The sequence below is a fragment of the Hirsutella rhossiliensis genome (assembly GCF_020360975.1).
Source record: "Hirsutella rhossiliensis strain HR02 chromosome Unknown scaffold00018, whole genome shotgun sequence".
Taxonomy (NCBI): domain Eukaryota; kingdom Fungi; phylum Ascomycota; class Sordariomycetes; order Hypocreales; family Ophiocordycipitaceae; genus Hirsutella; species Hirsutella rhossiliensis.
Window position 1 is genome coordinate 641,476 of NW_025408684.1, and position 17,914 is coordinate 659,389.

A 17,914-nucleotide genomic window follows, 5' to 3' on the forward strand; every position below is an offset into this window, starting at 1 on the left:
GTAAGGACTTCTCTTATACCCTAGTCATCGAGCATCACCTCCAAGCTCAGGGGGGAAGTGAACAAGTAGGTACAGTACATGGAGGAGGAAGAGGAGGGGGAAGAGGAGGAGGAGGAGCGGGGGAAGTGAATGGTCTGAGTCTCTATGCAAATCTCCTTGCTTTGTCTCGGGATGCCATGGAAACAGGGCTGGAGTACGAACGCATGTTGACGTTGGGGCTGAAAACCGTGTCACACCGCATCTCTGGGATCAGACGAGTTGTCCAACCCGCACCCCAGTCTGCATATCGAGACTTCTGCAGGACGGAAATCTTTGTGCTCCTCTATCCACGGCGCTGCAACCTGTTGGTTGAAACGTGGCTGCAGGCAGGAGACGGCGTTTGCTGACACCGTCGGCTGCTTCTGCAGCCGCGATCGACGTCCTGTCTCAACCGGGAGGGAAACAGACGAAGTAGGTTCGGATAGCCCTATTGGGCTCGATTCAGTGCACTTAAATGGAGAGACATGAGCCGGTGTTTCGGTGGAATCGGCACTGTACGTCATGATTGCGTCGGTCCAGTATGGAGCTCTTTACAGCCGCAAGTTCATACTGTACCTAGGCAGTCACGAACAAGTTCTTTGCCATGTCGGGCGTGCAGACCGAGCAAGCCAGCACGGCCCTCGCAGGCCAATGAGCCTCCAGCAGCACACGACTCAGAAATCTCCGAGACCCGGGTTGGCTGTGTGAGGTTGAGAGGGGGCTTGGGTTTCAACTACCGAGAGGGCGCAGAATGGCCATGAACGTTCAGCCGGGCGGAGGCGACCATCGATGCCGACCGTGAACGGCCGGTCGCTGCTTGCTTGCCTGCTCCGGACGGCTGGCCCACCGTCATCCGATTGGCACTGCCATGTCGGGCAACAGAGCTCGATGGCGCTCGCTTCCGAGGGTCTGTTGGCTTCAATTGACGAGTTGGAGAGGCTGAGGGTGCTTGCATTGTCGCCATTCGAAAGAAGAAAGCTTCAGCTCGGGCAGCTGAGGAGGTTGGCCTGAAATCGATCACGTGGCCCTCGGTATTTGGTGGCCAGGCTCCTTGGCACTGCCAAAGGAAGAGATGTCGGAAGCCCACAGCAAAGTTAAGTAACGGCGATTATTACCACGGAGCGATAAGTACCACTACTAGTACCTACCTAGGTACTATCGACATGGCTGGCGAGACTTATTATATACCAGGTAGGTAGTGAGCGTCACTACCTAGGTAGGTAGGTACCTTACGTACTAAGATAGTATATATACCTAGTGAGCTCAAGTACCGCTAAAAGCACGGCATTTAGTAGTTATTGGACAACTTCCCTGTAAGCGCCCTACGGGTTCCCTCCGCACTGCCAAAGGGGTCCGTCTCAAGAAACGGCCTCGGAACATACAAACCCTTCCGGATCATATAACCAATCATCAGCTCTCAACTCTCTTTGCCCTCTACTCCAGCAGAAGAATTGACACAGCAGAAGACACAGCAAAAGGGAACCAGAAAAGAAGCAAAGATGCAGTTCTCAGGACCGCCACTCATCGCCGTCGCGACCGGCATCGTCGGCTCTGCGTGGGCTTCGGGTACGTCTTGACTGTCCACTCACCCTGTTGCACAAAACACACGGCCAGTCGTGGACGAGCTCATCAAATCACGCCCCTCCTTTGTTCTCCCTTTTACCCCCAATCGCAGGTGCCATCGTTTCCTTCTCTGTCGCGGCCCCTGCCGCCAAGGCCGTCCCGCAGACGACCGCCAAGGTCTGGTCCGAGCTCTACGCCCGCGGCTCGAGCATCATGCCCAAGGTCGCCTCCGTCGTCGCCCTGTCGTACGCCTACGCCGCCTACGACGTCTCTGCTCGCGGCGGTCGCTGGGCCGGTTTCGCCGCCGCCGCCGCCGCCGTCCTCTCCATCGTGCCATTTACCCTGACCTGTATGAGCAACACCAACGCCGCGCTTCACAAGGCCGCCGCCGATGCGCCCGATGGCCCCGCCGCCGCCGCGGTGCCCGACCTGATCGATACCTGGTCTCTCATGAACCTTGCGCGGGGACTCTTTCCCCTGGTCGGGACGGTGCTGGGCCTCTCGACCTTTCTCGCCAATGCGTGATGGCATGGATGGCTGGGGCACATATAATCCATGCGAGGACGAGACCCTTCTTTGTATGGAAAAGCTAATCAATATGGAAGGGGAAAGCATAGGCGACAGGCGACGCTTATGTCTGTCACTGACCAATTGAATGCAACCCGGGGGCTGAAAGCTTCATGTTGCGATCGTGTAAACTATGGGAAATCTCTTCTCCGTCGTCTCTTATTAGTCCCATCAAGTCGGCCATCCTGATGTGTGCTGGCACCGAGCCCTTGTTCACGAGCAAACATCGTCTTTGAGAGTCCCCCGTACAGGCCCTTTAGCCCCTTCTCCCCATGAGCAAGTCAACTTTGCAGCCTCGAACACGCAAGGCCCGACGCAGTTCATCCCTCAATGCTCAGGTGCAGAAAGGTATCTCGCCGGCAAGCCTAGCTGCCCGTCCTCATGGACCGCTCGTACGCGACAATGGCGTCGGAGCACCCGTCCAAGTTCTTCTTGGACTCCCACGTGTTGTGCTTTGCATCGAACCCCCTCCACTTAACCAGGTAAAAGTGCTTCAGGGTTTCGGCCTCGATGCGCGAGTCGACGATGCGCTCAATCTCCCATTCCTTGCCGGCAGTGGCGGCCGCTGCCGCAGGTGCCTTCTTCTTGGTCTCGCGGGGCCTCAGCTTGGGTGTTGCGGGCGACGACGCGGGCGGTGCAGCGACCGAACGGATCCTGCTCGAGCGCCGGCGACCACGAGTCTCCCCCTTGACTCGTGGCGTCTCTGTGCGGCGCGGCCTGCCTCGCGGCCTGCCTCGCGGCCTCTTTGGGGCGGGAGACGCTGGCTCTTGAGGGTTGCTGCTGCCTCGCCCCGAGCCTTGCTGCTCCAGCTCGGCGCCTTCGATCGCCGGGCTGCCTATTGCCTCGCCATCGCTGCTCGAGCCGTCCCAGTCTCGGAGGGTTGCTGCCGCGAGAGCATCCGCTTCGAGCTCAATGCTGTGACGAATCCTAGGTACCCCGTTCATCAGAAATCAAGAGCTCTGTCACCATGGGAGAGGAAACGCAGTCAAGGGCTCACTTGTCGACTTCATCACGGTCCATCAGGGTCTCGCGACCGAGGAAGACGGAAGTCTTCCCGGGTGATGGCGGTGCCATGGCGGTTCAGCTTGGTCGGTGAAACGATTCCGCTGGTGCGCAACGGTGCGCAGACTTGACGGAAAAGCTTGCAGCCGAGCAGCAGGCGACCAGCAGCGACCTGGAATAAAGCGTTGGCGTGAAACGGTTGGAGCGTGCACGCGCTGTCAGGGTCACGATGGGTGTTGCTGCAAGGCCTTTGGAGTTGTGCGAGAAGGGGTCAAAGTTGGCCTAGCGTCGAGAAGGAACCGAGAACAGAGTCGATAGGGTTTTCAAGTGGCATCAACCACTGAGCAAGGTTGGCATGTAAAGCCACATTCTCGACTCTAGTTGATCCGGTGCCGAGTCCCAGTCATTTCACCCTTGCCATGTCCACCAGCCAGAACATTTGGCCTTGCCAGCTGCAACGGGCTGGCACGCCAGCTGCATGAGAGAACCGTGTCTCGGCCATCGTGCTCGGTGAATGGTAACCCGGCTGTGACAAATTCATCTTTGATCTATTCTTCGTGCTCGCAGTTCTTCATAGAAGCGCTCGCTTTTTTTCTGGGTATCAGGCACCCTCGTCGTCGTCGGATCCGATCCATCCTGCTTTCCCATTCCTTCCTTGACGAATTTGATCAGAAGACTCCTGCGCTATCGTAGATGAACCCTTCCCCTTCAATAGTATCAAGAGTCCCTTGCATATAACCCGACATATGCGTCCGCAGCTCGATATCGTCGTGGGCCACCCAGGCGAGAGTCCATGGCTACGCAGCGCAACGCTCGGTGCTCAATCGACCTCTTCAACCTCATCGTCGTCCAGCTCGCGGAACTTCCCCTCTTGAACTGCCTGTTCCACCGGATTTTGTATGTCCATGATGCCAAGCTGCTTTAGCCTGAGGACACGTACGTTAGCATTGTCACGCTCGGGACGTAAGACTCGATGACTGTGCACCTCTCAAAAAGCACGAACAATCGCTCGGCCTCTCGCTCCTTTTCCTCTTGGGACATTTCTGGCCCCTCGGCGGGGTTTTCTTTATCGAGGAACTGTCCAGTGATTGGATTGACCAGCTTCTGAGCCCCAGCGTCGTCACCCGTGCTGAACGCTTCCGACGCAGATGCCGGAACAGGAACGTTGTTCTGGAAGAGGAAGCCCGATGCAAACCCGTACCCAACGTTCTCCACAAACTTTGACGCATCCCTGCCCGAAAGGTCAAAGAAGAGATGCGAAATACCATCCCTCAGTGCAGGAGTCAGTGGATTCGTCGAGTTCTTGAGAAGCCTGGCGGACAGCGTTTCTCCACGCCCCAGGACAGCCTGCCGATCTTCGGCGGACGGAAGTATCGCTTCTTCCAAGAACTGCCGCACCGCCGGCGGGGCGTTTTCGTAAACCCTGCCAATTAAGCCCACCAGGGGCGTCACGTTGTTTTCAAGCTCGTTGTCGCCGTACGCCTTCATCGACAAGTCCAAAAGAGACACGAGCCTGGAAGAGACCTTGGTAGGTTCGCTCTTGGGAAAAAGAGAAGCCCGGCTTTTGTCAGCCTCGAAATCGAGGTTGTAGAGCGCGTTGACAAGCGGGCCAAACGGAGGATCAAGAGGGTTTTCGTCGGAGACATCCTGTTTCCAAAGCAGCGCAACCACATGAGGAACGGTGGCAGTAAAGCAGGAAACTTTGTCTTTGCAAAAGTGAGACACGTTGAACATGAGCTTCAATGTCTCTCCGAGCGCCATTCCCTCCATGGGGTCATCCTTGGCCTTGGCCTTGTTGGACAAGGTCTTTGCGTGGCGGCTCACATTCTCAACAATATGGTCAGCCAGCCGGTGGTTCTCAATGAGATCGGGCAGATCGAGACTGGTGCCGTAGGTGGAGATGAAGAGAATGCGGGAAACCAGAAACTCGTTGTCCCAGCTGTCAACCTTGAGCTCGCTACAAGCCCTTGGGGCAAATCCCAGGTCGACGAACGTCTGACGAGTCTCGGGCTTGAGCAGCATGGCGTTTGCCAAGACCCTCAGAGCCGCCCGCGCAGTTTCACTAGACGGACTGTAGAAGCCATGACGGAGTAACATGGAGATGCCCTGAGCTTGGTTTAGTATGAGAGAAGACGGTGGCCGACCGGGCCGACTTACATCCTTGGTGAAGATGGGGTCGGCGTCGTTTGGGTCTCTGCCGTAAATCTTGAGCTCTTCTAGGGCACTGATGCGGTCTGGACAGGCTGTGAGCATGCTGATTGGTCCATGGCTGAGCCTGCGAGGATGGGACCAACCGTCGGGAAGAAGGGTGACGTTGTCAAGATCGTTGGTGAGCTTCTCAACCAGATCCGTTACAGCTTTGAGCTTGGCTGGAGATGGTTAGCGACGAGCGCCCGTGAGTCGTGGCGTCGATGGACTGACCGGGGCCAGTAGCAGTGCCTATTTCTGACGAGGCCATGGCGGAGCTGTCCTGAAGGCCAGTGCAGGCGGCGTGGAGCACAGCTGAGAAGTCGGCAAGGGAGACGAGAGTCGGGGCATGAAGTGCGCGCCGAGCAGTTGCGGGTACTCCCGGCCGAGATGCCCGAGCAAGACAGATGCGAGGAGCCGCGGAAAGATATCTCTTCGAGAAGGAAGCCGAGAGATGTGTCGAGTCTGTTGCCATGGGCTCGAGTCGAGCTGGGGGGCGGGGAGAACGCGGTGAAGGTGGCCATTGTTTGGTCCCTCTTCCAAGGTTGAGACTTAGACATGGGACGGGACGCCTCTACCGCTAGTTGGGTACCGTATCTCGGTACCTACATGCTAGTGAGGGGGGCGGTTGGTCATCGGTCGTGCCGTGTCAGGGAGGACTAAGGCCAGGTACCTAAGGTAGGTGGGTATTAGGTAGCCGATACAAATTAAGGTACTCCGTACTCCGTAATACTACCACGTCCCTCTCCATACTTTTCAGCTCTCTCAAAAGCCAGGGCCAACAATACGAGGCCTTGCTTGGTAGGGCTTTAGTATTGATCGGGTCCCCTCATGAAAAGGCGTGACGAGTATCACTTCAATCGAGCTTGTAAAATTCGGGATGTACTGTGAGAATTACCCTGCTGACTCGGTATTCGTAAACCCCCAAGAAAATCCGAGGAATCCCCGCCAGCTGTACGAAGTGCGAAGTACCAGGTACTCCCAGGACGGGAGGGGGAACCTGGCACGTCAGAATCTGCCCAAAACAAACCCCTACGAACCTCATCTACGAATCTCGAGCACGACGGATGAGACCTTTCAGGATCCTACATTGGGCGAGAAAATGTTTGTATCGATGAATCGGAAGAGCAGGCCCTGCCTACGATGATAAGACTCCGATTGGGAGCAGCCAGGCCTGCCATGGCGTTGCCGTCTCCGGGGGATGAGGAACAAAGGGCGGCGTTACCAACCCTCGGAACACATTCTGTTTGTTGCGCTGTCGGAGCCGGGCAACCTTTATAACACGCACAGGCATCTCTTTTGCCCCTCGAATATGGCGGTGCTATTGACACCACGGATCTCGGAGCAAGATTCAATCTCTCGGAGCCACAGAAACAGGACCTCCGACGTGTTCATATTTGGAGATTTTGGGCATCCTCATTGACAAGAACCACGTGGAAGCCAGCCTAGCTGAAGCAGCCCGGGGTATCTTTTGCACGGCCCCCCTCGTGGAGCGAGTGAACGGGTCTGGTGTTCGTCCAACGCCAACGACAGTATCATCACCGAGAATCATGCTTCTGTTCTGGCGACGCTCAGTTGTCCATTCAACACCAACGACGGTATCATCACCGAGAATCATCCTCCCGCCCTTGCCGACGTCCTAGTATTCACCCAGCAACGAAGGTATCATCACCAAGAATCATCCTCCCGCCTTGCCGACGTCACCCACGGGGCTTATCAAAAAGAGGTAAATCCACTATTGCCTTCCCGACCAAGGCCACCGCGAAGAGCATTGAAGCTCAGCGAACTCGACCAGACCAAAATGCGTCAAACTATCCGCAGCGACGGAGCGGCTCATCATCTTCACCTGCGCCTTTGGGGCACATGTTGGTTGTCTGCTCCCCGTGAGCGTGTTGGTCTGCGTCCTATGGGCATCTATGAGATTGTCGTCAGTGGAAATCTCGCAAAAAGGGAAGCAGACATTTGTAACACGCACCAGTCATGCAATCGCCGAAGCTCGCTCCACTATGGCCTGGTATAATGGTTTGAGAGAAACCCGATTCGACTTCTGCGGGCTCGAAAGCGCGCTTTCGAAAGCAAACATGGCATTTCATGACTGCGGACCACCTCGGGTACAGTCTTTTGAGCACTGGCCAGAAAGATGTCTTCTCAAGGTAGACTGACAGGAATCACGCTTCGCTCATTTCTCAGCCATCGAGAAACCGCATTTCGAAAGGCCCGGTTGTCGTACTGCGTTCGCGCTCATTGACGGACGTCCCTTGAGCTCGTGTCGGAAACAATTCATAGACACCGTCTGTATATGGTATAGTTTATAGATATACAGTTTGCTGCTCAGCCAGGCAACTCTGCTGTGTATGCTGGCTGACCCGCACAGGAGAGCCAGCCCGCCTAGAGCTCCTCCGATTATGGCCCCAATGTTATTTGGCTGGTTGCCGGAACCACCGTCCTTGGCCGCGGCTGACTGTATAGTCTGTCGTGTAGCAGAAGTGGTAGTTACACTTGGGAGACTGGTTTTCAGTCTGCTTGTCGCGGGGTTCCGGGTAGTGACAGGAGCCGGAGAGTCACCGGCCGTCTTGGGAGAAGGAGAGTCGGCCGTACCCGTGGCCTGCTTTGAGCTTCTTGTTGACGCCTCGACTGTGGGTGACGGGAAATACAGATCTATGCGAGGACTCTGTCCACAGGCGATATACGAGTACGTCTGGTCGACGCCGACATTCAAGAGCGCGGTTGAGCAGAACTGTTTTGAGCTACTACACCCGGCTCCATCTCGTTAGCGACCGTTTTGTACTCGAGGGTTTTTTTTTTCAAACAAAACGCACCATGTGAAGGTCGTCAAGTCGGTGCTTTGGGTCATGCCGCATCCGTCGGTGCATCGGAAGCCGTCCACGCAACTCCCCGCCAAGCCACAGTCGCGGGCGGCAAACACCGAGGTAGGACAAAAGCCCCAAAGGCCGTTCTGAGGATCCACGCGGCATTTGTATCCGGGTTCGGCCGTCCGGGGATTTGACGGGCTGCCGTCGAGGTAACCGCATGTCGAAAGCTCTGTCAGGGCTCGACCTTGGAGTCGAATTTGGCCTCGCGTCGCCGGGACGGAGGCGAGTGTCGGCTCCGAGCTGCCATGGACAACAAGCCCGAAGCTGGAAGTCAAATTGGCGGCAGCGTAAAACAGAGGCAACAGACGGCGTCTGAGGACGACCATGACGGCCGAGTCCATATATATATATATATATATAAATAGGTATATGTATGGACTCGGGTGCAAAGCAAACTTGCGTGGGAAGCGGCGGTTTGCGGGCCAAAGTGATTCACGTTTACGAATACTCGCAGCAATTATCAGTGCTGCCTTTTTAATGCGCTCCCCCTTTGTTTAGGCCCAAGTTATCTATCCACCCACTTTCATTAACTGTACACCCAAAAAGTGGATTAACTGTGGCTGACGGCCGAAGAGGGCCGATACCGCCAATTTGTATGCACACATTCTCTACGATAAGTAGAGCCAGGTAGTAACAGTTCTCCTTCAACGATAAGGCACCCAAAATTGAAGCTATTCGTACTGCGCTTTCTATGCTGATGAGACTATTCTTTGGTGTTTACAACAGGCCTCCTTCTTCGAGTGCACTACGTGCCTGATCCGCTTCATCTAACTGTGATTCCAATTGATCCCATACATCCTCAAGGGCGGCATCGTCCGTGAGGCCGGCGACGAAGATGCAGTCTTGGGTCTCCCGCCGTACCGGCTGATCGTCATCATCAGAGACTGGCGTTTGACGCCCGGCTTGTTGATACGCCCGTTGCATCCGTGTGCCTGCCTCGTACGTATCGCCGTTTTCCTCGATGTGCCGCAGCCCTCGTTCCGTTGAAGTCATCGCGGCCGTTACCGTACCCGTCATCGCCGCTGGTGCCGTTGAGGAGGAGGCAGTCGTATAGCCTCAGCCCGCTCATGCCGTTCAGCGATCTCGTGATGTGACGGATCCCGCCGCGTTGATCTTGACCGCCGTGACTCTTCGAGGTTGAGTGAGCCCTTGGGGCGGCCCTTAGCCCTGATAACTTGTGGCTCGTATGGTGCCCGAGTAGGGCTTGTGCCCTGAGCGCTTGTATCGATCGGAATATACCAAAATGGGTCGAAGTCGTCGAGTGTAAGGGAGGTATTGGTGTTGATAGACTCGAAGATTCGATGGCAGCACGGTAGCCCTCGACTAGTAGCCCAATTACAAGGACATTGACCTGGCGGCGGTTTGGCCCGTTGACTTCGGGGTCTAGAGGATCTTGCGATGCTCATCTATTAGTAGCTTTAACGCATATGACGATACTCGCTCGCGGATCGGCATATACGGCGCCTGTAGGAGAACGTTGATATCTTGTGGAGGTTTCGATTCTCTATCGCTGTGATCTGAGCAGCCTGATGGCCCCAGAAGCGTTCGAATCGTTGGAAAACGGTCGTCAAATCGCCCGTACAGGACCAAAGGAACTTCTTCATATGAGAGTGAAGTCCTCGACGATCGAGGTCGTTGTACGCCCGAAGTGGCGATATTGATTAACGAAACAAGATACAAACTTCTCCTTCCAAGGCGTTAGCCACGTATTGCAACAGTATTGTATAGCTGCAAGCGGGTGGCGGCCTGGTGTCTCAAATTGGCGTAAACGTTCGTTGAAGCTATTCACATCTTGTGACTTGACGATCTCGTTCCACTCTTGTAGAAACGCTTGGAATGCCGGGGCCCGTACGACTCGATTGCCGATTTTGATGCCTTAGGAAAAATTGCTTGCATTTCGCAACGACATTCTGGTTAATATGCCACGTGCAGAGAAGGTTAGTACTGTTTTGAAGCTCGCGAAAGCTATCTAACGCCTTAAGCAACGCAGTATCTCGGTCCGTGACAGTGACCCTTGAAATGGGATCGACTCCTTCTCGCAAAGGACTAGCAGCAACGAGATAGCCCAATAGTAATGGGACTCGGTCTCGCCGTTCAAGAAGATAGAGGCAATAGAGAACGTTTTGTTATCTCGAGTGGCCGCGCAGATATTCAATAACGGCATATTGAATCGGTTCGTCTTGTAGGTACAGTCGAGGACGAGGACATCGTGATGCTGACGCCATCGATGGAAGGTAGCACGAGGCGCGAGAAATAGCCCAGTTAGCCGGCCCTGGGGATCACGACTATCTCGATGAAAGAAGTCGGACTTATCTAGCCGGTCGTAGAGAAACTGAAGAGGCGTACGGCCAGCTAGTTCTTCCTGACGGTGCCTAGCCAAGGCGTTACTCACGTCTTGAGCCGTGATACCGGCTAAACGAGGATCGTCGTGAACCAGGTCACGAAGCTCGCCAGCAATATCGGTCGGCCGGGTATTGTTATTAAACTTCCGGATAATGTCGTCGCGATACTTCTGGATAACAAGCGCCCGGTACTTCGGAAAGACCATCGGGTCATCAACAAGGCGATGATTGTGAACATCGTGAAGATAAGAGATAGTCCAGTAACCGCGTTTTTCCTTCAACGAGAGGCGAAATTCACAGTCTGTTTTCTGGGTTGCTGTATTGAGGCGACGACGAGAGATATGAGCAGCTTTATCCTTCCGATTTTCGTAGGGGCCGGCCTTGATACAACGAACAAGTGCAGACTTGCGTTGGCCAGCGTTATCCCGCTTCGATGTTCGAATGTGTAGGGCGTAGCCCTCAGCCTCAGCAACGGTATCGGCGGCTTCCATCGCGGCCTGGAAGGTCGGGAATAGTGTCTTCGTAAGCGACTCCATGATTCGGGCTCGTAAGGGCAGAAACGCGGTGCGAATAGCTTCAGTTTTGATGGTATTGCTGATAGTTACGGTTACAGGATGTTGTTACGCAAGCATCACGAACTGGCCAGCTGGCCGGCCGGGAATGGGCGCACCAAAATTAGCGGCATCGGCACTGCGCCTGACCCAGCCACAGTTGATCCACTTTTTGGTGTACAGTTAATAAAAGGAGGTGTATAGATAATTGGGCCCTTTGTTTAGTAGATATACAGAGTCCGGCATATTCAAAGGTCCCGACTGCGCTCTCTACTCATCCATGTCATATGCAGTTGGCTGTAGCGTTTCATTTTCCCACCAGTGACGCCCAATTTCATCACCTGCTGTACGTGTAATTACTTGCAGGTTACTCAACGGGGACGCATGTAAGATGTATAAAGTAGTGCACCGTCAGGGGTGGCTCTGGCCGGGGGCGGGCGCTTCCTCATACTTCACGCTCATACCGCTGGGGATTTGCCGAGTTGATGTAACCCACAGTATCGCCACGTCGACCAATGCGCTGATGAGCACCTGAAAAGAAAATAGATACATAGGTCGTCTTTGTTCGTCGGCTGACCTCGAGGCCCGAGTCATCGCCATGACCGGCTCAGGGGACCATGGCCATTTTCGGAGCCGACCAAGGCTCACCCCGTGACGCCTCCAGCAGAGGGTATGAGATCCCACGGCGCTCGGGAGCACGATGCTGACTTTCAGGCTCAGGCTCAGGCTCAGGCTCACATGCAGACAACCGGGACGCCTCCACGATCGCTGCCCACCTCGGTGCCATCTTGGACGGGAATTCAACAAGCTCTCCGAGCATGAAGTGTCCGGCGCTGAATTCGGCCAGATACGAGCCTTTGAAAGCCACAGGCTCCGACAGCGCCCATCTCCGATATTTCTTTGCGCTCAACCTTCGAGACTGTCGGCCCTTGCTGCCCCGTCTCCTTGGCAGTATCATCGAGGCTATTCGCTTCCTCGGTCCACATCATTGCGCCCTCTCCATCGTCGAGTGAAACTCGCCTGACGGAACCGGCAATATCTTGGCAGCGCTTCGGCCTGACCTGGAAGCCCTGGGTATTGCATACCTTTTTGAGTCCTCGTCGATTGATCCCCGCGCTGGGCATCGTATCGTCAAGCTCGCCGAGCTGCGGAACATGGCCCTGCGGCCCCTTTTCAGCAACCCAGACCGCGCTGACAGGAACACGACGATTGTGTTCCTCAACGACGTGGCCATCTGTCCCGAGGACATCCTTGAGCTGGCCCTTCAGCGGAGGAACCTGGGCGCCGACATGACTTGTGCCATGGACTGGACATATGCCGGCCGTGATCCTACCTTTTACGATGTGTGGGTCGCCCGCGGAATCAACGGGGACTCTTTCTTCGATATTCCCCCGGATGGGAACTGGAACTCGGCGTGGAACCTGTTTTGGAACGCGGAGCATACAGGCTCGCGGTTCCACTCGCGCCGACCTTTTCAGGTTTTCTCATGCTGGAACGGCGCGACAGCCTTTACGGCTCAACCTCTCCTCGACAACCTCATCAGATTCAGGGCGGCCAACGAGACGGCCGGCGAGTGTAACCAGGGCGAGCCGCAGTTGTTTTGCAAGGACATGTGGTTCCGCGGATACCGCAAAATCGCCGTGATACCCACCATAAACCTTGAATACTCGGTCGAGAGGGGGGAGCAAATCAAGACGGCAAAGGGGTTTGTGTCGGAGCACGTGTCCAAGCAGGACTTGGCAGGCGATGAGATTGGCTGGAAGCTGGAGCCCCCAGAAAAGGTCAAGTGTATGCCGACCTGGGAGAAGCAGTTTTGGCAGCTGTGGAACGAGACGCTATAAAGAAGGGATCCCGTGTGCCCAAAGGCATAGCAGTGCCGTCTCAGGTCGACATTGAGATATCTTGGGCCGACAGCTCCATTTTGATTCGTATGTAATTACACTCGTTGAGGAAAGAAACCCAGACTCGTACAAGCAAAAGGAATATACACTTGGAAGAATCGAGAGTAGCATTGCAGTACCTACAGTAGACCAAGCCCCTCCAGGGGGCCGGGACGGAGCCCGATCGATCATCGGAGGCCGGAGGCGGGAGAGGCCACTGTCTCGGTGAGTGATGGATACCTAAGTACCTAGGTAGGTAGGTACCTAGGTAGGTAAGGTAGGTACCTAGTACTCTCCAAGTTCTTTTACAGCTTTCCCGTAGAGTACGTACGTGCTGGTCTTAGAAGGATCGTTATCCTAGAGGTACTTGATCAAGTGCCTTCGCACCCTTGCGGCCACCATCGGCCTACATCAAAGCTACTTGCAAGATACTTGTTGAGTGAGGAGTGAGCGGTGGGCTGCAACTCTGCCTGCAGGGCGCGCCCCGTACTCTTCAGGTACCTTGGGGTAGATGCCTTTTTGGTGCCGCGAACCTGCTAAATGGAGCCCCTACCAGCGCGCCTGCCAGCCAAAAACGCGTTAGACGTGACCCGGGGACGCGTTCATTGGAAAGCGTCGGGGCGGGAAAAAAAAGCCCCCGTCTTTTGAACGTAGCTGCTTCTACTCACCAGGGATGGGTTGGACCGTCTCGGCTTCCACCTCATTTCTTGACGCTCAAATTTTCCTCGCCTGGCTGTCGTCCTGCCTCTCCAACAGACAGATGCCCGTTCATGGTGTCGCCTGAACTCGCCGGCCGCCCCTCTGCTGCTAGATCGCCTGCGCTGCCTGGCAGCAGCCATGGCATCTTCAGCAGCCCCGGCCCCATCCACTCGCATCCTCACCAACCTTGCCGCCCGTCCACCGACTCCTCCGCGAGAAGCCAACCACGACGCCGACGTCTCCCTCAGATCCGTCGTCCTGGGGATATCGCAGTCCTTCGATCCCTGCCGCAGCCTGCAAACGCCCCCGGGCGCTCACTCGCCCTCGTCCTTGGTCGCGACCGGCTCCGACTCGAGCTCCGACCGCGTGCGCAAGAAGGTCGAGTGGTCGAGCCACACCGACTACAAAGACCCTCCCGACTATCGTGACGGGGCCCGACTCGACAAGTCCCACCTGCTATCCACCCCCTCTTCCGCCTCGTCCAAGCCCATCAAGGGCATCCTCAAACCATCGCCCGCGCCGAACTTGCTTGCCTCCTCTCTGGCCACGCAACTCGATGGCACTGTCACCCAGCTCAATCTCATAGAAATGCTCGACTCGTCCATCAAGCAGCTCGCCGGTCCCGACCGGGACTCGAAGCTCGATGCCTATATGATGCTCGCCCGGGCTCTCAAGACGTCCAACAACCTGCCGGATCGCGTGGCGCTGCAGAACAAAATGAGCCTCTTCATGCAGTTCATTCAGCGTGACATTACGTCCAAGAACGATAACGGCTCCCTCGACAACTCTCTTGTCAACCACGCCCTTACTCTGCTCGCCACCTTTCTTCACTTCCAAGCCATCGCCTCGACCATTACCTCCGACTTCGGCGTCTTCATCATCGACCATGCCATCCGCTCCTTCGAGGATCCCGCTATCCCCAAAGACATAGTCCGTCACTTGATGCAGGTTGTCGCCTTTCAAAACTTCTCGCCAAAGGTCATGGCGCCTGACCGCGTTGGCCGACTGGTTGCCGCCCTTCATAAAATCGAAGACCATGTGCAGGGCAAGAGCATCGTCATGAGTCGCCTGCACATTTACAAGCGGCTGGTGAAGCAGGCTCGCAACTCCATGCTCGCTCACGCCGACTGGCTCAAGGACATGTTCACCGACATGCTTAGCACGGTCAAGGACATTCGAGCTCAAGCCATCAGTCTGGGCAGCGAGGCGGGCTTCGGCCTTCGACCTGACAAGCTGCTGTTCCGCAAAGTCGCCGACATTTTCACCGCCACGGATGACGACGAGTCGTACATTGAATTTTACATCAGACGACTGCAGCGCATGGTCAAGGACAAGCAGACCTCCTTCGCCGTGCCGCAGATCTGGAGTGTTGTGATCCTCTTCTTGCGATGCCCCTTCGACCGCTGGGAATACTATGCCCCGTGGCTGAGGCTCGTCCAAGATGCCTTCAACATGACGGATGGCCCGACCAAGCAGGAGGCCAACTACGCCTGGAACCGCTATGTTTGCCTGTCCATCCTCGATAGCAAGATGGGCCCCAAGGCCGTCAACACATTATGCAAGCCTCTCCTCAGCCAGCTGCGGAGAAAGGCCAGCCCGAAGCAGCAAGATGAGGCCATAAAGCTACGGCGAATTGTCCTTGGAGGCGTGTGCAGCCTGTACTACTATGCTTTTGCTCAGGGCGATGAGAAGTGCCCTACCGAGGTGACTTGGGATGTGGCCGTTCAGCCTGTCATGACGCAACTCATCGATCTCGACGGCAAACCAGATGTACCCGGAGATTGCATGATGCAAGCGGCTCGCATGTTGGCCGGCCTCTTGGATGTCTCGACACCTCGTCCGCCTCGAAACCCCGACCGCATCATGGATACGACGCCACTCAAGCCCGAGGAACTCTTGCCGATAGATTCCAAATGGGTCCGCCGGAACTGCGAGAAGGTCTTCGAAGCCATCGAGCCCATTTTGGAGAAGAAGCTCGTGGATTTGGCCAACAAGGACAGCCTGGTCTACAGACTATGGCAGGCCCTCGTCGGGTCCGTTGCTGCAGCGTCGGCCAAGGACATCAAAGTCTCCGAGGACACCGTCAAGTTCCTGGCCTGTAGCCTGAGTCTGCTAGCCAGGGCTTGGTCCAAAGGATCCAACGAGGACGACGACTCGGCCAACGCCAAGTTCTTACCAAGTGTCCATCACTTTGTCCAAGTGCTAGTCGATGGACTGGGTGTTCTCCCATTCATGGAGAAGAAGCTATCCCAGAGCACGCCCAACACGTTTGAGGCGGTTGCCGCGCCCTTGCAACGTTCGGAGAAGAGTGAAAGGCCTTGGGGAGGTCATCGAACACCATTGCAACACCTCGTCTCGATGCTCTCTTCAATCCCTCCCAGCTTCGCCGATGACGAGGAACTCGCCGACTTTTTTCAGTCCGTCTTCGGGCCGTTCTTCAAGGGACGAAACACCAAGGCTCGCTCCGAACTCGCTCGAGAGCTGATTCAGTTGCTTCCTCGAAACACCTTCTCACCCTACGGTCCGTGGCTCTTGGCCGCAGAGCACATGAAGTCTTGCCTCGAGAAAAGCCCGGCCGGATCTGGAGCCGGTACATCTGGCAGTGAGAAGCTTCTGGGGCCTCAGTATCGAGAATTGGTTTCGCTTCTCGAGCGTGGCCTTGCGAGCCACCCCAAACTGCCTGCTGATAAGTGGAAGTGTCTGTTTGATCTTGTTTCTTCGGGCGTGTTTGAGGAATTCGGCGACGCTGGCCGTGCTCTTGTCGTCATCGAGCCCCTCGCCAAGGCGATGCTCGACAACCGGCTCAGCAACGCTGCTCTACCCTCGGCCACATCCGTTCAAGCAATGACGATGCTCTTCGACGCCGCCAACTTGCCCCGTGACCGAAAGGCCCTCGATGCCGCCCGCCTGCGCCTGTGGGGGGCGCCGCCTGCGACGACCAAAGCCGGGCCATCTGACCCGTTCGACAATCTGTACAAGCTTGCCAACCACCAGATGGAAGCGCTCTACAATACCTACCCTGCTGTCCACTGCCTATCAGAGTGGAACGCATTCGCTGAATCTGTTTGCATGTTTTTTGAGAAATGCTCGGCCGTGGCTGTGGTCAAGACCATGTGGAAAATGCAGCATGGCCTGTCTCCGTGGATTGAGGATGAGAAAAACCAGCTTCAACTGCCTGATCTGGCCCCCGTTTCCCGCACCGTGAGTCGACCGTGGTCCCTTTGAGACTGGAGCTATTACTAACAATTGCAGTTACAACAACTTTGGGACCATGTCTGCATCAAACTTGCTGCACACGAGCGATTTGAAAAGAAAGATTTCGACCAAGTTGAGCCACTTCTAATCGCCGCGCTCAGGAGCAGACAGGCCTTCGTCGTCAACAAGGCCGCAGGAGCCTGGAACACGCTTGTCAAAGATGTGGAGAAGGTTGAGTGCTCAGACAACTTCAGGTCCATCATCTCGTCTTTGCGGTCGAAGCTAGACCTTGTTGTACCTGGACATGGACCTTCCCCAAATACTGACTTTGATGCTCAAGTATCTGCCATTGGTCATCAGGACATGGAGAGCCTCGTCCTGTCGTCCGCAACGTCGCACCAGGACTCCAAGCAAGTTACTGCCTCTGCTTCGTCAGCGCCTAGACAACCCATCATCAGGAAGCGTCAGATAGAGGCAACTCCCGAGGCCGCCCGGAAGTCATCTAAGAGGCCAGGCACCTCGCGGCTTCGCCATGAGGACTCGCAAATCCAGTTTGCAGTAATCGCGCCTTGCCCTTTACCGCTGGACGAGTCCCAGCATCTCACGGATCGCCAGAAGGAAATTCGAGAGAGGCAGCTGGAGAATGCTGCTCTGTACTCGGATATCCACTCCGATGGCCCTGCGCGCTCAGGCGAAGCCGCATCCAAGGCCAGCAATGCTGCCGAAAGGACTGACAATGGAGAAAGAGAAAGTCTGCCAAGGGACACAACTCCAACGCGCAATACTTCGTTCAACGATTTGGTCCGCTCAACGCCCACACCTCGGCGCGGACAAGTCTTGCCGGTCGACGATGCGAACGATCCACCATCCTCCCCTCCAGTCCCCCGGCCTTACCCTCTGTTGTCCGAGATTCAGTCCCGCTCGAGAGCCAGCAGCTCTTTAGACAACTGGGAGTTTTCTTCGCCAACTGGGTCTCCCGTGGCAAGGGCTCAGGAAGCTGCCCAGAATGCCATGCCAGCCTCTCCCGCTGCGAAGGC

At 55.9% G+C, this 17,914-nt stretch overlaps 5 protein-coding genes across 5 annotated transcripts; 3 read left to right on the plus strand and 2 right to left on the minus strand.

The window, feature by feature from the left end:
- Positions 1-1,517: 1,517 nt before the first annotated feature.
- HRG_10994 (uncharacterized protein) lies at positions 1,518-2,106 on the plus strand (the record flags this gene model as incomplete). The annotated part of the gene is made up of 2 exons (XM_044869464.1): positions 1,518-1,584; positions 1,694-2,106. The coding sequence occupies 2 exons, from the start codon at positions 1,518-1,520 to the stop codon at positions 2,104-2,106; spliced, it is 480 nt and encodes a 159-aa protein (XP_044715415.1).
- Positions 2,107-2,513: 407 nt separating this feature from the next.
- Positions 2,514-3,222, minus strand: HRG_10995 (chromo (CHRromatin organization MOdifier) domain-containing protein; the record flags this gene model as incomplete). Its single annotated transcript, XM_044869465.1, has 2 exons — positions 2,514-3,075; positions 3,146-3,222. The coding sequence occupies 2 exons, from the start codon at positions 3,220-3,222 to the stop codon at positions 2,514-2,516; spliced, it is 639 nt and encodes a 212-aa protein (XP_044715416.1).
- Positions 3,223-3,970: 748 nt separating this feature from the next.
- On the minus strand, positions 3,971-5,608 carry HRG_10996 (guanine nucleotide exchange factor synembryn domain-containing protein; the record flags this gene model as incomplete). The annotated part of the gene is made up of 5 exons (XM_044869466.1): positions 3,971-4,076; positions 4,136-5,256; positions 5,308-5,384; positions 5,445-5,519; positions 5,572-5,608. 5 exons carry the CDS (start codon positions 5,606-5,608, stop codon positions 3,971-3,973), a joined length of 1,416 nt encoding a protein of 471 aa, XP_044715417.1.
- A 6,649-nt stretch (positions 5,609-12,257) lies between these two features.
- Positions 12,258-12,944, plus strand: HRG_10997 (cryptococcal mannosyltransferase 1 domain-containing protein; the record flags this gene model as incomplete). The annotated part of the gene is made up of 1 exon (XM_044869467.1): positions 12,258-12,944. The coding sequence occupies one exon, from the start codon at positions 12,258-12,260 to the stop codon at positions 12,942-12,944; it is 687 nt and encodes a 228-aa protein (XP_044715418.1).
- Positions 12,945-13,820: 876 nt separating this feature from the next.
- Positions 13,821-17,320, plus strand: HRG_10998 (telomere length regulator protein (Rif1); the record flags this gene model as incomplete). Its single annotated transcript, XM_044869468.1, has 3 exons — positions 13,821-16,883; positions 16,935-17,131; positions 17,218-17,320. 3 exons carry the CDS (start codon positions 13,821-13,823, stop codon positions 17,318-17,320), a joined length of 3,363 nt encoding a protein of 1,120 aa, XP_044715419.1.
- Positions 17,321-17,914: the final 594 nt, after the last annotated feature.